The sequence below is a fragment of the Bombina bombina genome, chromosome 3, assembly GCF_027579735.1.
Source record: "Bombina bombina isolate aBomBom1 chromosome 3, aBomBom1.pri, whole genome shotgun sequence".
Lineage (NCBI taxonomy): Eukaryota > Metazoa > Chordata > Amphibia > Anura > Bombinatoridae > Bombina > Bombina bombina.
This window is the reverse complement of record NC_069501.1, coordinates 633,764,984-633,785,781: the sequence shown is the minus strand read 5'-3', so window position 1 is coordinate 633,785,781 and position 20,798 is coordinate 633,764,984. Positions and strand designations below refer to the sequence as shown.

Here is a 20,798-nt window from a genome sequence, read left to right as displayed (position 1 = left end):
CTGGGGAGAGGCACTGCTTTGTGTCTCTTGAGCTGACAGGTTGAGGCAATAAAGTTCTCTTGTGCCTCTTCAAGCTTATTTATTAGGGCTTCTGGCTGATCAAAGGAAAAATTCATTAGCACAAACACAGCAACACAGTTCTTCTTGAAAAAAAAATGTTTTCTAGCACACAGGCTTAAAGAAAATGAACCCCTTATCATCTAAATCATGAGGTATTCATGACATTAACCTTAGGAGACTCTGCGACTGTAGGTTCAGAATCCTCCAGAGTAGCTAGAACCTCTTTCAATAGTAAACAAAGGTGTTCAAGCTTACTGTAAATCTAAAACTAACTTCCTCTGATTCCACTGTACTAGCCACAGCAGATTCAGAAGCTATAGAAGAATGGTCATCCTCAGACAACTGAGACAGGCTGACTAAGGCAGCTTTGGTGTTATCAGAAATTACGGATTTAGAGGAAATGTTCTTAGATTTCCTCTTCTTTTTACCTGAAATAGGTAAGGCACTCAGGGCTGTAGACACTGCAGAAGTTGCACAGCAAAATCACCTGGTAAATATACACCCCCAGGTACTGACTGAGAGGAACCGCAGGGCCACTACTTGTGTAACTGCCAAGGACAGGGAGGTCTGAGGTGAAAGCTGAGGCATGTCCTGGACAACAATATCCTTAGAGACAGATGGCTCTGAGAGGGAATCTTTATTTTTGGAAAGTAACATTTTATTCACGCAAGTGGAACAAAACTGCACAGGAGGTATAACCTGAGCCTCAAACAATATAAACATTTATCAAAGGATAAAGAAATATTCTGATCAGAATCCATATTGTCCTAAAGTATATTGGTTCACACAAGTAATAACTTTAAGAATATCAGTCTAAAAAATTAAACAAATATGATATATATACAATCCCGAATAACTATGCAGGGATACAGAAAAGATGGGAGAAAAAGCAGGCACCGCTATATCCCCAGCTCTGCTGGAGAGACTCGCCCCCCCAGATAGACAAATGAACGCTATTTAATCACAGAAGCTCAGCTACGTAGCTCCTTCTCCTCAACCTCACAACCGCAGGATAATCTGAAAGTCAGACACTCTGTAGATGGTCCGGTAACAGGATCGTCACAAGCTGAGTAGCTCAAAGATATCCACTCAGCGGAAGAGACGCTGTGCAGTCACGTGATTGCAAGTAATTAGAAGTGTGACACAGGGGAGAAATAAAGCGTGCAAATATGCGTCACTAAAGTCCCCAGAGAAAACAGAAAAAGTGCATACTAGCCCTTACAGTACACCAGGGCTTACAGTTCACAAATTCATACCTCCCTATCTGTATAAGGCTGATGAATAATAAAGTTGCTAACTAGCCCATTAGTCCCAAGGGCTCTCTCTAAGCAACTTAAATCAATTAACCTCTCAAGAGCCAAAATCTCCAATATTAAAGGAGAACGTTTCCTCTTAAAAAGGATATCCTCATAAAAGCAGTACAGTGCCCTGATTTAGCTGCCCAGCAAGAAATATCCCCAATATGATGAGATAATAAAAGTCCCCTTTTCCACTTGCAGGATTAACCCCTTAAGTGCTATGTCCTTCAAATCTAGAAGGCAAAAAGCACTTACCTGTGGATACAGCTGCAGGGCAGGTACAGAATCTCAGGTATGACAGACTCAGACGACCTCTTACAGGGACCTGAAGGAAAAAGAAAAGCAGAGTAACCAAACCTGGTTTTCTATATAGGGGTTAGCATAAATGTTAGAAGAAAAGCAAGAACTACCCTGCCGACTTCCAACAGCTAATAGCCACCATAACTCTTACTAAAGAGGATTACATGGACACAGCATAGCCCCAATCCTTGCTTGCAGGGAAACTACCCATTAAAGGATTAAATATTCTATAGACACCATCTTCACAGAGCTCCATGTTGTACAAAAGGTAAAAATGACTGGGGGATTGTGGGAAGTAGGAGGGATACTTAAAGCTTTGCTGGGGTGTTCTTTGCCTCCTCCTGGTGGCCAGGAATTGAATTCCCACTATTAATTGGAATGGATTTGTAGACTGATTATTTCTCTCCATACCAGCAAATTATGGTTAATCAGACCCTTATTTTTAAGCTTTCGCACTTATATCATTTTATGTAACTTCAGTATGCAGTCATACTAGTAAACAATAATAAGTAGGATAACTGTAAAATGTAATGAAAAAAACTACTGATCATCCATTTAATATTCAATAAAAACGTCCTCCCAGCATGCTCACCTGAAGATAACTGGCAACCTGTCTGTTCTGCTGCTTCTGCAAATTGATCCAACAGCCACACTTGAATGTTTTTTTCTATTTTTTCATATTCTGCATCAGTTATATTTGGTGAGCACTAAAAATAAATTGTGAGATATAACTTAGATAGACGTTGGCCAACATTGAAATCCTATTACAAGATCTGGGCTTGGATTTATTGGAAGGGGCAAGGGGTAAACTTTAGGGATAGTGGCTGGAGCAGTTAGGGTCATTGTGGTGCAAATCACAGTAAGTGTATTGTCAGCAGGTAGCTTGGGTAGATCCAGGGCAGCGTCTAGATCTCAGATGGGTCTAAAGAAGGATTATGAGGGGCCAGAAAAATGAGAAGAGGTCAAATGGAATCAAATTAATCAAAATACACATAGATAAACACTGTAGGTACTAAGATTTAGAATTAGGAAAATATTGTCACATGCAACTCTGTGCCCCTGCTGCCTCACAGCTGTTTCCTGATTCAGAGAGAGTGGGATAAAAAAGAGAAATGAGAGGGAAGGGATTGATAGACAGTGATCTGCAGATCTGTGCAAATTCTCAATGACCTGTAATTTCTCTTTGTAAGGTTGTGAAAGTCTGTTGAGTGGCAGTACTAATGAAAAGAGGGCTCCTGTAATACTCAAAGGTAACTATTTATTTAAAAAAACTAAATTTATGCTTACCTGATAAATGTATTTCTTTTTGGATACGAGGAGTCCACGGATTTCATCCTTACTTGTGGGATATTCTCCTCCTGGCAAGCAGGAGGCGGTAAAGAGCACCATAGCAGAGCCGTATAAATAGCTCCTCTCTTCCCTCCCACTCCAGTCATTGGACCGAAGTTAGGAAGAGAAAGGAAAAGCCAAGGTGCAGAGGTGTCTGAAGTTTAACAAAAAAATTATAATAATAATAACCTGTCTCATAGAACAGGGTGGGTCGTGGACTCATCGTATCCAAAAAGAAATACATTTATCAGGTAAACATAAATTTTGTTTTCTTTTTTAAGATACGATGAGTCCACGGATTTCATCCTTACTTGTGGGATACAATACCAAAGCTATAGTACACGGATGAAAAGGGAGGGACAAGACAGGGAACCTGAACTGAAGGCACCACTGCTTGAAGAACCTTCCTCCCAAACCCAGCCTCAGCAAAAGTATCAAATCTGTAAAATTTGGAAAAAGAGTGAAGAGATGACCAAGCTTTGCAAATCTGTTCAACAGAAGCATCATTTTTAAATGCCCATGAGGAAGCCACAGCCCTAGTGGAATGAGCCGTAATTTGCTCAGGAGGCTGCTGTCCAGCAGTCCCATATGCAAAACGGAAGATATTCTTCAGCCAAAAAGAAAGAGAGGTAGCTGTAGCTTTCTGACCCCTACGTTTTCCTGAAAAAACAATAAACAAAGAAGACGATTGTTGAAAATCCTTAGTTGCTTGTAAGTAAAACTTTAAAGCACGGACTACGTCTAAATTATGTGAAAAGAAGGAATCAGGAGTCCTGGTAACTTGTAAATGAATCCAAAGGCTTTATTGGTTTAAAACAAAAAGCAACAGCTCTTGTGTTACAGTGTTTTCAAAGCTGCAGCTCAGGGTAGTGGTCACAGCTGCGTGACGCATTTCGGCCTTGTCCGCCGTAGTCATAGCATGTTTAGTGACCACTGCTCTGAGTTTAAAAAGGCAAAGATTGCCTCCCATTGGGTAAAACAAAACACACCCTTTTAAAGCCGCAAGACATTGATATGCATTAAACAAAAAATAGAAAACAAAAGCATATGCATATAAACTAGTCTGACTAATTCTGATATGTGTTACTAAGGAACATATTAGAGATAGTTAAATTACTAAAAGAGGTTAGGAAGATTATGTCTAGAAGAAAACTAAATGGTCAGAGCTCTCCTTAATTAATTTTGTTTATATTTTATGTATACTCTTTTGACTGACTTTGACCGAAATATTCTTGTTACTAACGTGTATGAATTGCTGTTTTGTCTGTTCTCAAAAGACGGGCTGGTATGTTTTTCACCTTAAAAATAGCTTGATTCGATGTATTAATTAATTATTTATTTAATTCCATTGTTGGAAACTTGCTGATAGTTACATGTTAAATGTTGCATAAAACTTATTCACTTTTCTTTCTAGGGATAATAAGGTGTGTATTGAGGATGATTTTGTGTTTGAAAAGGTATGTCATAATGTAACCATATTTCAATTGTAATGACACTTATTTTGAAAACCTTTTGAAACTCAAGATTAATATTACACACTAGCCTATATTTAGCTAAGTGACTTTGATCTATGGCTGTGTCCGATATAGAGCTTAATTGTTATTATTATTATTATGGATCTGTATTGTTAATTGATCTTGAGCAAACTCACAGTGTAAATGTCTTTCCACAGTATAAATGTCTTTCCATGTAATTATTGATTTTATTGATTTTGAAAGTATCAAGGCTAATTATTAATGAATGTTTATGTCCTTAAGGTTAGTGGGAAACCCCACTAAGGGTATGTACAAGTGAACAAAACCCCAACAGTGGTGATAGTGGATGATTGTCAATGTTGACATCAATATCAAAACCAATATCAATGTTAATATCAATGCTGATAATTGTGACACTGCTGTCACTATCGGTCACAATGTTTAACTCTAACTTGATTTTCAACGGGTTTATTTCCAAAAGTTGATTAAATCAAATTCGCTATTGAGTCCTGAGGGCCATCTTGTGTCTAATTTCAGAATCCAATAGACTTCTTCTCTTGCCAAAAGGGTCAACCTATCTCCACCCCTGATTGGGGGTAGGATGTGTTTTGCAATGGTCCAATTGAGAGTTTTTGGACTTTTATCATGCAGTTGGCAGAAGTGTGTTATTAGTGGTGTTGTGAGTGTGCCTTGTTTTATGTTATTGACGTGTTCCCGTATTCTTGATCTGACCTCCCGTGTGGTCATACCTACATATTGTAGGTTACATTCGGAGCACGTCAAAACATAAACCACATAAGTGGTACGTCTAAATTATGTAACAGACGTTCCTTCTTAGAAGAAGGATTAGGACACAAAGAAGGAACAGCAATCTCCTGATTAATATTCTTGTTCAAAACAACTTTAGGAAGAAAACCAGTTTAGAACGTAAAACCACCTTATCCTATGAAAAATAAGGTAAGGAGAATTCTATTATAATGCTGAAGAAATAACAACAAGAAACAAAACTTTCCAAGATAATAACTGAATATCTATGGAATGCATAGGTTCAAACGGAACCCCTTGAAGAACTATAAAAACGAAACTCAAATTCCAAGGAGGAGCAATCAGATTAAACACAGGCCTGATTCAAGTCAAAGCCTGACAAAAAGATTGAACATCTGGTACATCTGCCAGACACTTGTGCAACCAAAAGATAAGGCAGAAATCTGCCCCTTTAGGGAACTCACTGAGAAACCCCTCTCCAATCCTACTTGGAGAAAAGCAAAGTCTTTGTAAGGAACCGCAGAGCACTGCCTGTGGTTCATAAAATTATTCTGGACACAATAGTAGAAAATTGTTGCAAGGATTGACCGGTGTCAATAGCCTTAAAAGGAGTATATATAAGAAAAAGAATGAACACATAAAAAAACAGCACTGTTTCTTTAAAAGTGAAAATAACATTATCGTTTGAGTGCTTCTGTAGTATCCTATTCACAAGGATACACTAACCCCAGCAACTAAGTCTGTATAATAAAAAACTATACTTTACAGTTTAACAATCCCATTGAGTTTATTGCTTAACAAACTGAATTCAGCAACCGTACTGGACCCTAGCTAATGTGCTAAAAGTGCCCAAGTGTCCCAGAAAAAAACGAATAATAATCAAAGACCTTTGAACACATCTGACACACAATGTATAAAGGTCTAACACTGAGCGCTACATAGCAATACAGTGCCTTTTGAGTTAAACTCTCTACCCTCCGGTATCATAAAGGAGGAAGAAAGCGCAACAAACCAACTCCCGTAAAGCTTCACCCCTCGTGGGCGTAACAGTACTCCCTCTCCCAGCACCCCTACTGTATGCGTGCAGAGATGGAGGAAGGAGCTCAGAAATGTTGGGAAGGCAACTCCGCCCATCGTTAGCGTCCCCATACTCAATCTCCCGGTCGCCATTAAGATCTATATAGATCTGACACTGGGAGAAATAACAGTGAAAACAAAAAGTATCCGAGTATGCTACCGCATGTCCGGTAGCTCTAACTCTTAATAAGACCAGTGGTCTAAAAATTCTGTTGGCAGAAATAAAAGCTAGTCGTTTCCAGCCGGTATATGCTATCATAGAAAAACATAGATCCATCCAGCCCCAGTGTCTGTAAAAACAAATCTCTACCCATCACAATAAGGAGCTCAATCTGTATCTTAGCCCTTGACATGTGAGTGTATGTAATGCAGTGCTCACTTCCTTCTGAGAGAATAATGTCCGCAGAAAAATAAAGTTAGCACTTACCTCGAATGCTGTGCGACAGCATGGCCATCCAACAGGTTTTCAGAGGACCTCTCCCTCCCATAGCCCTGTGACTAAGATCAGCCTGAGTTAAAGGTGCTTAGGCTATCTGTATTAGGGCAGCAAACATGTATAGGAGGTGCAGTGAGAATTTATCTCCCACCAGTTACTATTGCTTTAAAGCCACCAAATGCTCTCCTGTAGAGACTGATCAGGTCTAGGCTACACCCCAGAACAAAGTAGCACTCACTGGCACTACTTTAAAAATAATAAACACTTGATTGAATAATCTTTACTAACACCTCACTATGCCATCTCCTATCTTACTAACACAGGCAAAGAGAATGACTGGAGTGGGAGGGAAGGGAGGAGCTATTTATACGGCTCTGCTGTGGTGCTCTTTGCCGCCTTCTGCTGGCCAGGAGGAGAATATCCCACAAGTAAGGATGAAATCCGTGGACTCATCGTATCTTAAAAAATAAAAATTTATTTGCTAATCAAAAAAGAGGAAACATTCTGCAAGTTACATGACCAATTAAAACCTATTATTAGGTGCATGCCCCTGCAGACCTCTTTATGTCAGCTATATGACTAAGGGCTCGATGATTGAAAGCTCTCTGGGCTGGCAAAATTATTAAAGAATCCTCGCCAGTCCTTATATTTCCCTGTTGGAATGATCTAAAGCCACTTTTTATCCTGAAAACAGGGTGTCTCGCGAAGGGGCGTATACTGCATTTTCATATCAAATGTGCACAACAAAATTCGTATTTTAAACATCTTACAAAACAAATATTTCACCATTTTAAACCATACTGTCAGGCTTTGATCTGATCATCGCCGTGTCGCAGCGGCTCCCGGATCACTCTCTGATTCTAGCATCACAGACTTCCGGTTTCCGGCTTAGCGTCATTAGGCTTTTAAAAGCCTCAGTGGCACATAAATCCGGTGCCCGTTTGTAAAGTTACTGCTTGGCTTCTTGGCTTGTATCCTTCTGCCTGAATTAAAGGGACACCAGCCATTTGCTTTGCCTGACCACCCTGCTGCCTAATCCTACTGCCTGAATTAAAGGGACACTGACCTATTGCTTTGCCTGACCACTCTGCTGCCTAATCCTTCTGCCTGAATTAAAGGGACACTGACCAATTGCTTTGCCTAACCACTCTGCTGCCTAATCCTACTGCCTGAATTAAAGGGACATTGACCAATTGCTTTGCCTGACCACTCTGATGCCTAATCCTTCTGCCTGATTTGAAGGGACATTGACCAATTGCTTTGCCTGACCACTCTGCTGCCTTATCCTACTGCCTGAATTAAAGGGACACTGACCTATTGCTTTGCCTGACCACTCTGCTGCCTCATCCTCCTGCCTGATTTAAAGAGACATTTTCATTGCTTTGCCTGACCTCTCTGCTGCCTCAGTCCTTCCTGATTTAAGGTACTTTGTCCTCTGCTCCGTGAGTCACTCAGCTACCTTTCTCTGGCTTCTATACGACGCAGTTCCAGTTACCTGCATCTGTGAGTACACTGTTTACTTCCTCTGCTAATATAACCTATACTGTTTTGTTCCTGAGTGGGTCACGTCCTGGTTTCCTCTCAGTGTGCTAGCGTGTGTTTATATTTTCACACTAGCAGTTGGGTCTAATCCTGGACTGATCCTATACGCCTGATACATACACACAAAAATAAGCAGGGAAAAATTGTATTGTTAAGGTGCATCAAAAATCGTAACAAAATACTTCACCAAAAATCGTATGTTAACAAAAAAGTAAAATTTGTATGTAATTTACGCATGAATAAATCAAATTAAATATGCACAGTGTAAATCGTAATTGTAGTACACTAGATGTGCAAAAATCACACAGAAATTTGAACTTATAAATACAAAAACAGAATTTATGCTTACCTGATAAATTTTTTTCTCTTGTGATGTATCGAGTCCACGGATTTATCCATACTTATGGGATATTCTCCTTCCCTACAGGAAGTGGCAGGGAGAGCACCCACAACAGAGCTGTCCATATAGCTCCTCCCTTAGCTCCATCCCCCAGTCATTCGACCGAAGGCTAGGAAGAAAAAGGAGAAACTATAGGGTGCAGTGGTGACTGAAGTTTTTTAAATAAAAATATACTACCTGTCTTAAATAGGCAGGGCGGGCCGTGGACTCGATACATCACAAGAGAAAGAAATTTATCAGGTAAGCATAAATTCTGTTTTCTCTTGTAAGATGTATCGAGTCCACGGATTCATCCATACTTATGGGATACCAATACCAAAGCTTTAGGACACGGATGAAGGGAGGAACAAGACAGGTACCTTAAACGGAAGGCACCACTGCTTGTAGAACCTTTCTCCCAAAAATAGCCTCCGAAGAATCAAAAGTATCAAATTTGGAAAAAGTATGAAGCGAAGACCAAGTCGCCGCCTTACAAATCTGGTCAACAGAAGCCTCATTTTTAAAAGCCCATGTGGAAGCCACTGCTCTAGTAGAATGAGCAGTAATTCTTTCAGGAGGCTGCTGGCCAGCAGTCTCATAAGCCAAACGGATGAAGCTTTTCAGCGAAAAGGAAAGAGAGGTAGCCGTAGCCTTTTGACCTCTCTAGAACTTTAAAGCATGAACCACATCAAGATTGTGCAACAGACGTTCCTTCTTTGATGAAGGATTAGGACATAGAGAAGGAACAACAATCTCCTGATTGATATTCCTATTAGAAACAACCTTAGGAAGAAACCCAGGTTTGGTACGCAAAACCACCTTATCTGCATGGAAAACTAGGTAAGGTGAGTCACACTGTAAAGCAGATAACTCAGAAACTCTTCGACCCGAAGAAATAGCTACTAAAAACAAAACTTTCCAAGATAGAAGCTTAATATCTATGGAATGCATAGGTTCAAACGGAACCCCTTGAAGAACATTAAGAACCAAATTTAGGCTCCATGGTGGAGCAACAGGTTTAAATACAGGCTTGATCCTGACCAAGGCCTGACTAAACGCTTGAACGTCTGGGACATCTGCCAGACGTTTGTGTAAAAGAATAGACAAATCAGATATTTGTCCTTTTAAGGAACTAACTGATAATCCCTTCTCCAATCCTTCTTGGAGAAAGGACAAAATTCTAGGAATCCTAATCTTACTCCATGAGTAACCCTTGGATTCACACCAACAAAGATATCTGCACCAAATCTTATGATAGATTTTCCTGAATCAGGGTATCAATGACCGACTCAGAGAAACCACGCTTTCATAGAATCAGGCGTTCAATCTCCAAGCAGTCAGACGCAGAGAAGTTAGATTTGGATGCTTGAATGGACCTTGGATTAGAAGGTCCTGCCTCATTGGCAGAGTCCACAGTGGAACAGAGGACATGTCCACCAGGTCTGCATACCAAGTCCTGCGTGGCCACGCAGGCGCTATCAGAATCATCGAAGCTCTCTCCTGCTTGATTTTGGCAACCAGACGTGGGAGGAGAGGAAACGGTGGAAATACATAAGACAGATTGAAGGACCAGGGCACTGCTAGAGCATCTATCAGTACCGCCTGGGGATCCCGGGACCTGGACCCGTAACAAGGAAGTTTGGCGTTCTGCCGGGACGCCATCAGATCCAATTCTGGTGTGCCCCATAGCTGAGTCAGCTGGGCAAATACCTCCGGATGAAGCTCCCACTCCCCCGGATGAAAAGGCTGACGACTTAGGAAATCTGCCTCCCAGTGCTCTACCCCTGGGATATGGATTGCTGAGAGATAGCAAGTGTGATCCTCCGCCCATCGGATTATTTTGGTTACCTCCATCATCGCTAGAGAACTCTGTGTTCCTCCTTGATGATTGATATAGGCTACAGTCGTGATGTTGTCCGACTGAAATCTGATAAATTTGTCCGCAGCTAGCTGAGGCCATGCCTGAAGCGCATTGAATATCGCTCTCAGTTCTAGAATGTTTATCGGGAGGAGAGATTCCTCCCGAGACCATAAGCCCTGTGCTTTCAGGGATTTCCAGACTGCACCCCAGCCTAGCAGGCTGACATCTGTCGTTACTATGAGCGACTCTGGCCTGCGGAAACACATTCCCTGAGACAGGTGGTCCTGAGACAACCACCAGAGAAGAGAATCTCTGGTCTCTTGGTCCAGATGCAGTTGAGGAGATAAATCTGCATAATCCCCATTCCACTGTTTGAGCATGCATATTTGCAGTGGTCTGAGGTGTAGGCAGGCATAAGGAACTATGTCCATTGCCACTACCATGAGTCTGATTACCTCTATACACTGAGCCACTGATGGCCGAGGACTTGGCTAGCTGGAAAGTTGATGCCTGAATTAAGATGTTGTCTAGATAAGGCTCCACTGCGGTCTTAGAACCGCCAAAAGGGACCCTAGCACCTTTGTGAAAATTCTGGGAGCCGTGGCCAACCCGAAAGGAAGGGCCACAAACTGGTAATGCCTGTCCAGAAAGGCGAATCTGAGGAATTGATGATGATCTCTGTGAATAGGGATGTGTAGATACGCATCCTTTTAATCCACGGTAGTCATATATTGACCCTCCTGGATCAGAGGAAGAATAGTCCGAATAGTCTCCATCTTGAAAGATGGTACTCTGAGGAATTTGTTTAGAATTTTGAGATCCAAGAAAGTCTGAAAGTTCCCTCTTTTTTGGGAACAGCCAATAGAATGCGAGCTTAATCTGATTGGCTGATTGGTTCAGCCAATCGGATTGAACTTAAATTTGATTGGCTGATTCAATCAGCCAATCAGATTTTTCTACCTTAATTCCGATTGGCTGATAGAATCCTATCAGCCAATCGGAATTCGACGGACGCCATCTTGGATGACGTCATTTAAAGGTACCTCATTCGTCGTTCAGTCGTCGGCCGGGATGGATGCTCTGCGTCGGTGGAGAGAAGATTCAAGATGCCGCTTGATGGAAGATGCTGGCGGATGGAAGAAGACTTTGCTACCGCTTGGATAAAAACATCGCCGGCATGAAGATTTCTTCTTTACCGCTTGGATAGACATCACCCGGATCGGATGAGGAGTTCGGCCCGGCGTGGTGAAGATAAGGTAGGGAGATCTTCAGGGGGGTAGTGTTAGGTTTATTTAAGGGGGGTTTGGGTTAGATTAGGGGTATGTGGGTGGTGGGTTGTAATGTTGGGGGGTGGTATTGTGGGGGGTTTTCAGGCAAAAGAGCAGTTTTCTTTGGGGCATGCCCCCACAAAAGGCCCTTTTAAGGGCTGGTAAGGTAAAAGAGCTTTTAACTTTTTTTAATTTAGAATAGGGTAGGGAAATTTTTTTATTTTGGGGGGCTTTATTATTTTATTAGGGGGCTTAGAATAGGTGTAATTAGCTTAAAAATCTTGTAATTTTTTTTTATTTTTTGTAATTTAGTGTTTGTTTGTTTTTGTAATTTAGTTTAGTTTATTTAATTGTATTTTTAGATAGATATTTGTAGTTTATTTAATTTATTGATAGTGTAGGTGTATTTGTAACTTAGGTTAGGATTTATTTTACAGGTAATTGGGTAATTATTTTAACTAGGTAGCTATTAAATAGTTTATAACTATTTAATAGCTATTATACCTAGTTAAAATAATTAACAATTTACCTGTAAAATAAATATAAACCCTAACATAGCTACAATGTAATTATTAATTATATTGTAGCTATCTTAGGGTTTATTTTATAGGTAAGTATTTAGATTTAAATAGGAATATTTTAATTAATAATATTAATATTAGATTTATTTTAATAAGAGTTTAGTTAGGATGTTAGAGTTAGATAGGGTTATTATACTTAATATATATATATATATATATATAATATAATAACGATATTAACTATTTTAACCCTAATATAATTAGGGTTAATATAGTTAATATATATAATATAATAACTATATTAACTATATTAACCCTAATATAATTAGGGTTAATATAGTTAATCTAGCTGGCGACGGTGTAGGGGCATTAGATTAGGGGTTAATACATTTATTATAGGTGGCCGCGGTGTAGGGGGATGTAGATTGTAGGCAAAAGAGCAGTTTACTTTGTGACAAAGCCCCGCCAAAAGCCCTTTTAAGGGCTGGCAAAAGAGCTGAATTCTTTGGGGCATGCCCTGCAAAAAGCCCTTTTAAGGGCTGGCAAAAGAGCTGTTACTTTGGGGCAATGCCACGCAAAAAGCCCTTTTCAGGGCTATTTGTAGGGTTAGACTTAGGTTTAGTGGTAGGGATAGTTTAGTATTTTAGGGGTTAAATAATTTAATATAGATGGCGGCGGGGTAGGGGGATTAGATTAGGGGTTAATAATTTTAAAATAGATAGTGGCGGGGTAGGGGCTCACTTTAGGGGGTAGGTAAGGTAGATGGCGGCGGTGTTAGGGGCTCACTTTAGGGGGTTATAGATTCAATATAGCTGGCGGCGGTGTTAGGGGCTCACTTTAGGGGTTTATAGATTTAATATAGCTGGCGGCGGTTTAGGGGTTAATAACTTTATTAGGTAGCGGCGGGCTCCGGGAGCGGCGGTTTAGGGGTTAATACATATTTTATTGTTAGGATAGTGAGGGGGGATAGCGGATAGAGGGTTAGACGTGTCGGGCTATGTTAGGGAGGCGTGTTAGACAGTGCGGGTGATTTAGACTTTAGTCAGGTTTTGTAGGCGCCGGCAGTTTCTAACGTGGCGTAAGTCACTGGCGACGCCAGAAATTTGTACTTGCGCAGATTTCTGGACATCGCTGGTTTATCCGACTTACGGCACTTTAGCATCCGACGGCGCCGTATATGGGATAGCTCGAGTTGCGAGCTGAAACTGCGGGCGACGCGGGTTCCCTCGCTTGCGCCGCAAACTACGCCGTTTATCGGATCGCGCCCTAAGATTTTTGTCACCCCACTCCCTTTCCCCTTCCTAGCAGTTAAGCAGGCAGAGAGAATGACTGGGGGGTGGAGCTAAGGGAGGAGCTATATGGACAGCTCTGCTGTGGGTGCTCTCTCTGCCACTTCCTGTAGGGAAGGAGAATATCCCATAAGTATGGATGAATCCATGGACTCGATACATCTTACAAGAGAAATGCAAAGCGTAATTGTTGTTTTTTCGTAAAATGGGCTGAACATGGGCGTTCCATGGGCGTATATGAAAATTTCTCTCTAATCCCAGAGTAATTCTATAACGATTTTCACACTGCAGATCTCACAGTTTTTTTTCGTCAACTAAAAGGTGGCGAGCTTTTCTCAAAACAATACGAACACTTATAACCCCAAAAGAAAAACAAATGCATACTAAAACATAGGTGAATGTAAGACAGCAGCATAATGTGAGTTATATTGGCTGCAGGATTTAAATTTTAAAATGCTCCCCCTGCTAACTTCGCACTAAGGAGCGAAGTTTCCCGAACCAGCGAGCTTGATTACTTTTAATAGGAGCCATTTAGCCACTTGCAGGGACTGCCCCTTTTTTACGATCAGTGCACTGGGGCAGCCCTGCGAGAGTCAGCGAGAAAAAGTAGGTTTGAGCTGGTGAAGATTATATCATCGAGCCCTAAGTGAGAACTCAGATTAGTTCCCCAAGGCCTTAGCTGTGTGGCATGACACATACTACTGCAAAACACATTTAAACAAGTCTTAATTGAAGTCTGTGTCATCTTTACTGACTCTACTAGAAATCAGAAAACAATAATATTAGCTGATGGTCAGTATATAGAGCTTATTTAAGTACACAGATTTTTTTTATCGCTCATGTGCGCTAACCCTTGCTCAAGGTAAATAATTAGTGCTGTCGGGTTAGTGCTGGTATTACAAGTTGAAAGTAAAAACGTTAGGGCATGAGTGAACAAATCAAAGTAAAAAAAATTAGGGCATGAAAGAACGACTCATGCTCAGGAAAAGGCTTTATTTAGACTTCTATGGCTGGTTATAAAGCCTTTGGTGGAAGCCATCCGTTAGTCCCCTTTGATTAAGGGTTTCTCTCTTCACTCAATGGTCCAAAAGGTTGCTCTCTATGCTGGCAACCTGATGCTTGAGTAAGCTGAATTATGAAAAACTTAACTATCCCAGAAGATAAGCTGATTAACCCTTACCATGCCCTTTTAAATGGATCCTCTGACTCCCTTAAAAATGTATGTGTGTTCCTTTCCAGTGACATATTTACTAGAATCAAGATGAATTACCTAACCCTGCTAAACTAGATGTGTGGTACCCACTAGATGGGACATTCCCTCCATCTCCTGCTGGAACTCTTTGCAGCTTTTGAAATGTAATTCCTCTCAAAACTTATACTTCTTTATTTCCCAATGTAGGTGGAGGGTATTGACTCTTACCCATGTTCAGGACTAGAACAGTTGCACACCCTCAAGATGAAAGGAAGTTTAGACCTGACAAACCTTATCTGGTTGCCTAACCCCTCACAACCACACTTCCCTGATAGCTAACCCCATTATTGGGCTTTTGCCTTGCATCCTGGAACAGGCCCTAGCACCTTCCTTCAGTGGCTCCTTGTCCTTCACCTATCCATTCTGTTTATTGCTATTTTACATCCTTATCTGATTTCTATTTTGAGCTTTGTAGAACATCTTTTGACTAGATACATATTTCCCCAAAATATGTTCATTAAACTGCAGACAATATATACCATCCCACAGATCCTGATTTTCAAGTTCTGTAAGCTCTAAAGCCTGTTTTCTTCTCCACTCATGCAGTTTCTTCTACTCTTCATTGCCAAAATAAGACATTGTTTCAATGTCACAAACTCTACTTCTTTGTAAACAAGAGGCTTTGGAAGTTTTATTAATCAATTTAAAATGGCAATCAAAGTTTAAAAAGCAATTTGGAATACTGTATCACTAATTTCTTTTTTAACAAAACTGAGACATCTCCATGAACAATCCATTTTTATTTTCAGAAAATTCCCTTGACAATAAACCTTTAAAAAATGGAAAATGTTTTATATTTGTTTTATTATTATTATTACTTTGAAGGTCAGGATTTGAGAAATTCCATGTATAGGAATATTGAGATTTAGGGTACTTTTATGAGGTATTTATTTAATAATCAATAAATATTCTGCATTGGTAATATGATTATGCAGCTTTAGTTGTAACAGTGTTTATTAACCATTATATTCTGTTGAATCTATATGATACAAGGTTGTTTTAATTGTAAGGTGCACAAGAGTTTAATCTTTATACTTTACGGACCTTTATTAATGGGAAAAAGAAGTAGAGATCTGGATGTACCCTCGTCAAACCTCTTGCAACCTTTTACTTTAATATTCTGTGACCTCTTAATTTTTTAAAAGTAGAACGATTAGGATTTATGATCAGGATCAGTGGCTTGACCTGTGTGTATGACATTGGGTGGCTCCCCTCCAAGGAGGATCCTACACTGCTTTATCTGGTTTATTAACTGTTATATACTGCTGAATCTATGCAATATAATATTGTTTTAATTGCAAGATGCACAAGAGTTTACTCTTTATACTTTACAGACCTTTATCAATGGGGAAAAGAAGTAGAGAGATCTGGTTGTACCCTCATCAAACCTCTTTCAACCTTTTACTTTAATATTCTGAGACCTCTATATTTTTTTAAAAGTAGACCAATTAGGATTTATGATCAGGATTAGGGCTTGACCTGTGTGTGTATGACATTAGGCGACTCCCCTCCAAGGAGAACCCTACGCTGCTTTATCTTAAACTCCAGCTCCACTGGCACCTCATCCCTTTTCTCAGCTGAAATGTCTTACTCCTGTTCTATTGTGGGGTTTGAACAGGACCCCTACATGTCTGCTAGGACTGTCTACATATCCATCTGTTCTGGGCATGGGGTGTATAACATTTACATGTTGGTATTACTCACCTCACTCTCCCACAGAAACATTTCTGTGTCTTCTTACTCATAGCTAAACTGGACATTGTGAGACAGTGTCTCTCCCACCCCTCCCCTGATCTCTAAGATGTTATGCTGTACCAAAAAGCAATGGAGCATCTTCTAATAGGGTACCTTTTAAAAGGAGGTGTGGGATCTGTTATTTCAGACACAGACATAATACCAAAAAGTTTTAGAGGACCGTCCAGGTTTTGGAGGCCAGGTAGGATATGCTCATCTGCAGAAAAGAGGAGAGATTAAAGGGATAGAAAAGTCAAAATTAAACTTGCATGATTCAGATACAGCATGTCATTGACACTTTTAAATTCACTTCTATTTTCAACTGTGCTACGATTTCTTGGCATCCCTTGTTGAAAAAAATACGCACATATCCTACACTATTGGAAGCTAGCTGCTGATTGGTGCCTGCACACATTTGTCTCTTGTGATTGGCTAACTAGATGTGTTTAGCTAGCTGCCAGTAGGGCAATGTTTTTCCTTCAGCAAAGAATGCCAAGAGAATGAAGCAAAAATGATAATAGAAGTAAATAGGAAAGTTGTTCTATTCGAATCATGAAAGAAAATGTTGGGTTTCCTGTCCCTTTAAGTGGAGCCCACCCTTTTTTTCTGATCCATGCTCTTTATGAAAACCTTTTGATACGTCCCTTCTTACTTATCATTCGGAATTAATCTGCCTCATGCTTATTGACGTAAGAGGATTCTTGATTAAGGAACCATGACTGGATGTTCTCAAGCTTCCTATACTGTTGTAAAAATTGATATCCGATGGGTTTTTGCTTTGCATAATCCTAAAAAGATGTATATACTCCATGTCTAGCTTTGAAAATTATGATAGCCAAATATGCAGTTCAGATCTTTTATTTGTAGTGCTTTTGTTTTTGAAATGCTTTCCCTTAAACCTCAATAATATTTGTAATTTTGGTTTTAGCTATGTTTAATCCTAATCATATGTTCTGACATAAAAATAACATGCCTAGTTATGCTTGATTATTTATTCCATTCAAAAATCTTATTCATAGTGCTTTTGTTTTTGTAAGGTTTTACCCTGAACGTCTATAACATTCGTACCATTATTAAAAATGTGGTTTGTTACGTTCCTACTATGTATAATCCTATCACTATGTTTAGCTCTGCAAGCTATGTTTGTTTATTTATGTAATTTTAAATGTGTATACATAGTGCTTTTGCTTTTGTAACACTTTACCTTGAACCTCAATAAAATAACTTAATCATAAAAAAATAACTTGGGCGCCATCCAAGCCAAATCTCTTCAGTGAATTAGGATGGAGATGAATAACTCTATATCACTTAGCAAATCCTAGACTACATTCTTGTCAATGTCAGTCAATTTCTGTATTACATATTGCAACCTATCTGCAGCTATATATGAAAAAGTTAACAAACAATAACCTCTGTTTTATAAATACCGCTATAAATGACACACAACATTCAACATCTCTTTAATGCAATTTTTAATAACTGATAAATCTATTTATTATAATTTGTTATTGTATTGACATTTCTTTAAACTCTTACCAGCAGACTTGGCTCATTGGGATAGTCACTAAAATATTTTTGAACATAACCTTGTCCTAGAAACTTGAATATCATTTGTCTTTTCTTAGGATCTTGCAGTAATGACTTCACCTTTTCAGCTAGGGCTGCTCCAATTTTGTCTGAGACCTAAGAAAATGCAAAAAAAATGTACTAGTTATAAATAATATTTATAGCTTGATCTATTTTTGTAATGTATTTTTAATATTTATTATTATTATTATTATTAATAATAATAATAATAATAAACCTTATGGCAAATTTAAATTTCTAGCAACATCATGAAAACGCTATATCAAAAGAAAATTGATTGTAATTAGAATTTTAGGTAAGAGCTGTCTTTCTTATCAAAAAGAAAGACTGCCGACTGGGACAGTAAAGTCAAAATTAAACTTAAATGTATTGAATAGAGCATGGAATGTTTAACAACTTTCTAATTTACTTCTATTATTAATGTTGCTTAGTTCTCTTGGTATCTTTTGTTAAAGAGTAATTCTAGGGTCTTTAGCCATCTGGAAACAGTGTTTACAACTATGTATAACATTGCTATAAAAATTGCTGCAAACACTGCAGCCATAAAATGCTACAGACACTCTATGGCAGCAGAGTTTGCAACTGTGTATAACATTGTTTTAAACATTGTTGCAAACACTGCTGCCAGATGGCTAAGGAAACATGCACATTCCTCAGCTCAACTAGAATTACTTTTTAAAGGGACAGAGTCAAAATTAAACTTTCATGATTCAGATAGAACACACAATTTTAAACAACTTTCCAATTCACTTCCATTATCTAAATCTGCACAATATTTTTAAATGTGCATTTTTTGAGGCACCAGCTCCTACTGAGCATGTGCAAAATTCACAGGATATACATATATGCATTTTGTGATTGGCTTAAGGCTGTCACATGATGCATTAGGAAGGAAAATGCAAATAGCACAAACAAACTCACATATAGCACCTTTTCTTGTGGATTTTGATGCCTGTGGGATAGAGGTGACTGCAAGCCTCTCCAATATCCAAAGTATGCAGATCCACAGCACCAAGCATGATTAAGGGAATGGCTCCCGAAACGTTGCTTGTACAGTGGGGAAAAAAAGTATTTAGTCAGACACCAATTGTGCAAGTTCTCCCCCTTAAGAAGATGAGAGAGGCCTGTAATTTTCATCATAGGTATACCTCAACTATGAGAGACAAAATGTGGAAACAAATCCAGACAATCGCATTGTCTGATTTGGAAAGAATGTATTTGCATATTATGGTGGAAAATAAGTATTTGGTCACCTACAAACAAGCAAGATTTCTGGCTCTCACAGACCTGTGTCTTCTTCTTCTTTAAGAGGCTTCTCTGTCCTCCACTCATTACCTGTATTAATGGCACCTTTTTGAACTTGTTATCAGTATAAAAGACACCTGTCCACAACCTCAAACAGTCACACTCCAAACTCCACTATGGTGAAGACCAAAGAGCTGTCAAAGGATACCAGAAACAAAATTGTAGACCTGCACCAGGCTGGGAAGACTGAATCTGCAATAGGCACGCAGCTTGGTGTGAAGAAATCAACTGTGGGAGCAATAATTAGAAAATGGAAGACATACAAGACCACTGATAATCTCCCTCGATCTGGGGCCTCACGCAAGATCTCACCCCGTGGGGTCAAAATGATCACAAGAACGGTGAGCAAACATCCCAGAACCACACGGGGGGACCTAGTGAATGACCTGCAGAGAGCTGGGACCAACGTAACAAAGGTTACCATCAGTAACACACTACGCCACCAGGGACTCAGATCCTGCAGTGCCAGACGTGTCCCCCTGCTTAAGCCAGTACATGTCCGGGCCCATCTGAAGTATGCTAGAGAGCATTTGGATGATCCAGAAGTGGATTGGGAGAATGTCCTATGGTCAGATGAAACCAAAGTAGAACTGTTTGGTAGAAACACATCTTGTCGTGTTTGGAGGAGAGAGAACACCATACCTACTGTGAAGCAGTGGGGCAGCAACATCATGCTTTGGGACTGTTTCTCTGCAAAGGGAACAGGACAACTGATCCATGTACATGAAAGAATGAATGGGGCCATGTATCTTGAGATTTTGAGTGCAAACCTCCTTCCATCAGCAAGGGCATTGAAGATGAAATGTGGCTGGGTCTTTCAGCATGACAATGATCCCAAACACACCGCCTGGGCAATGAAGGAGTGGCTTCGTAAGAAGCATTTCAAGGTCCTGGAGTGGCCTAGCAAGTCTCCAGTCTCAACCCCATAGAAAACCTTTGGAGGAAGTTGAAAGTCCGTGTTGCCCAGTGACAGCCCCAAAACATCACTGCTCTAGAGGAGATCTGCATGCAGGAATGGGCCAACACACCAGCAACAGTGTGTGACAACCTTGTGAAGACTTACAGAAAACGTTTGACCTCTGTCATTGCCAACAAAGGATATATAACAAAGTATTGAGATGAACTTTTTATATTGACCAAATACTTATTTTCCACCATAATTTGCAAATAAATTCTTCCCAAATCAGACAATGTGATTGTCTGGATTTGTTTCCACATTTTGTCTCTCATAGTTGAGGTATACCTATGATGAAAATTACAGGCCTCTCTTATCTTCTTAAGTGGGAGAACTTGCACAATTGGTGGCTGACTAAATACTTT

General features: G+C 39.8%; 1 protein-coding gene across 1 annotated transcript in view; it reads right to left on the bottom strand.

Annotated features, from left to right (window-relative positions):
• Positions 1-20,798, bottom strand: part of LOC128652459 (uncharacterized) — a 321,251-nt gene that overhangs the window by 239,476 nt on the left and 60,977 nt on the right. The window contains exons 3-4 of the mRNA XM_053705396.1: positions 18,123-18,269; positions 2,251-2,365 (exon numbers count right to left, since the gene is read on the bottom strand). Coding sequence (XP_053561371.1) covers positions 2,251-2,365; positions 18,123-18,269 — 262 coding nt within the window. The remainder of the gene's footprint in view (positions 1-2,250; positions 2,366-18,122; positions 18,270-20,798) is intronic.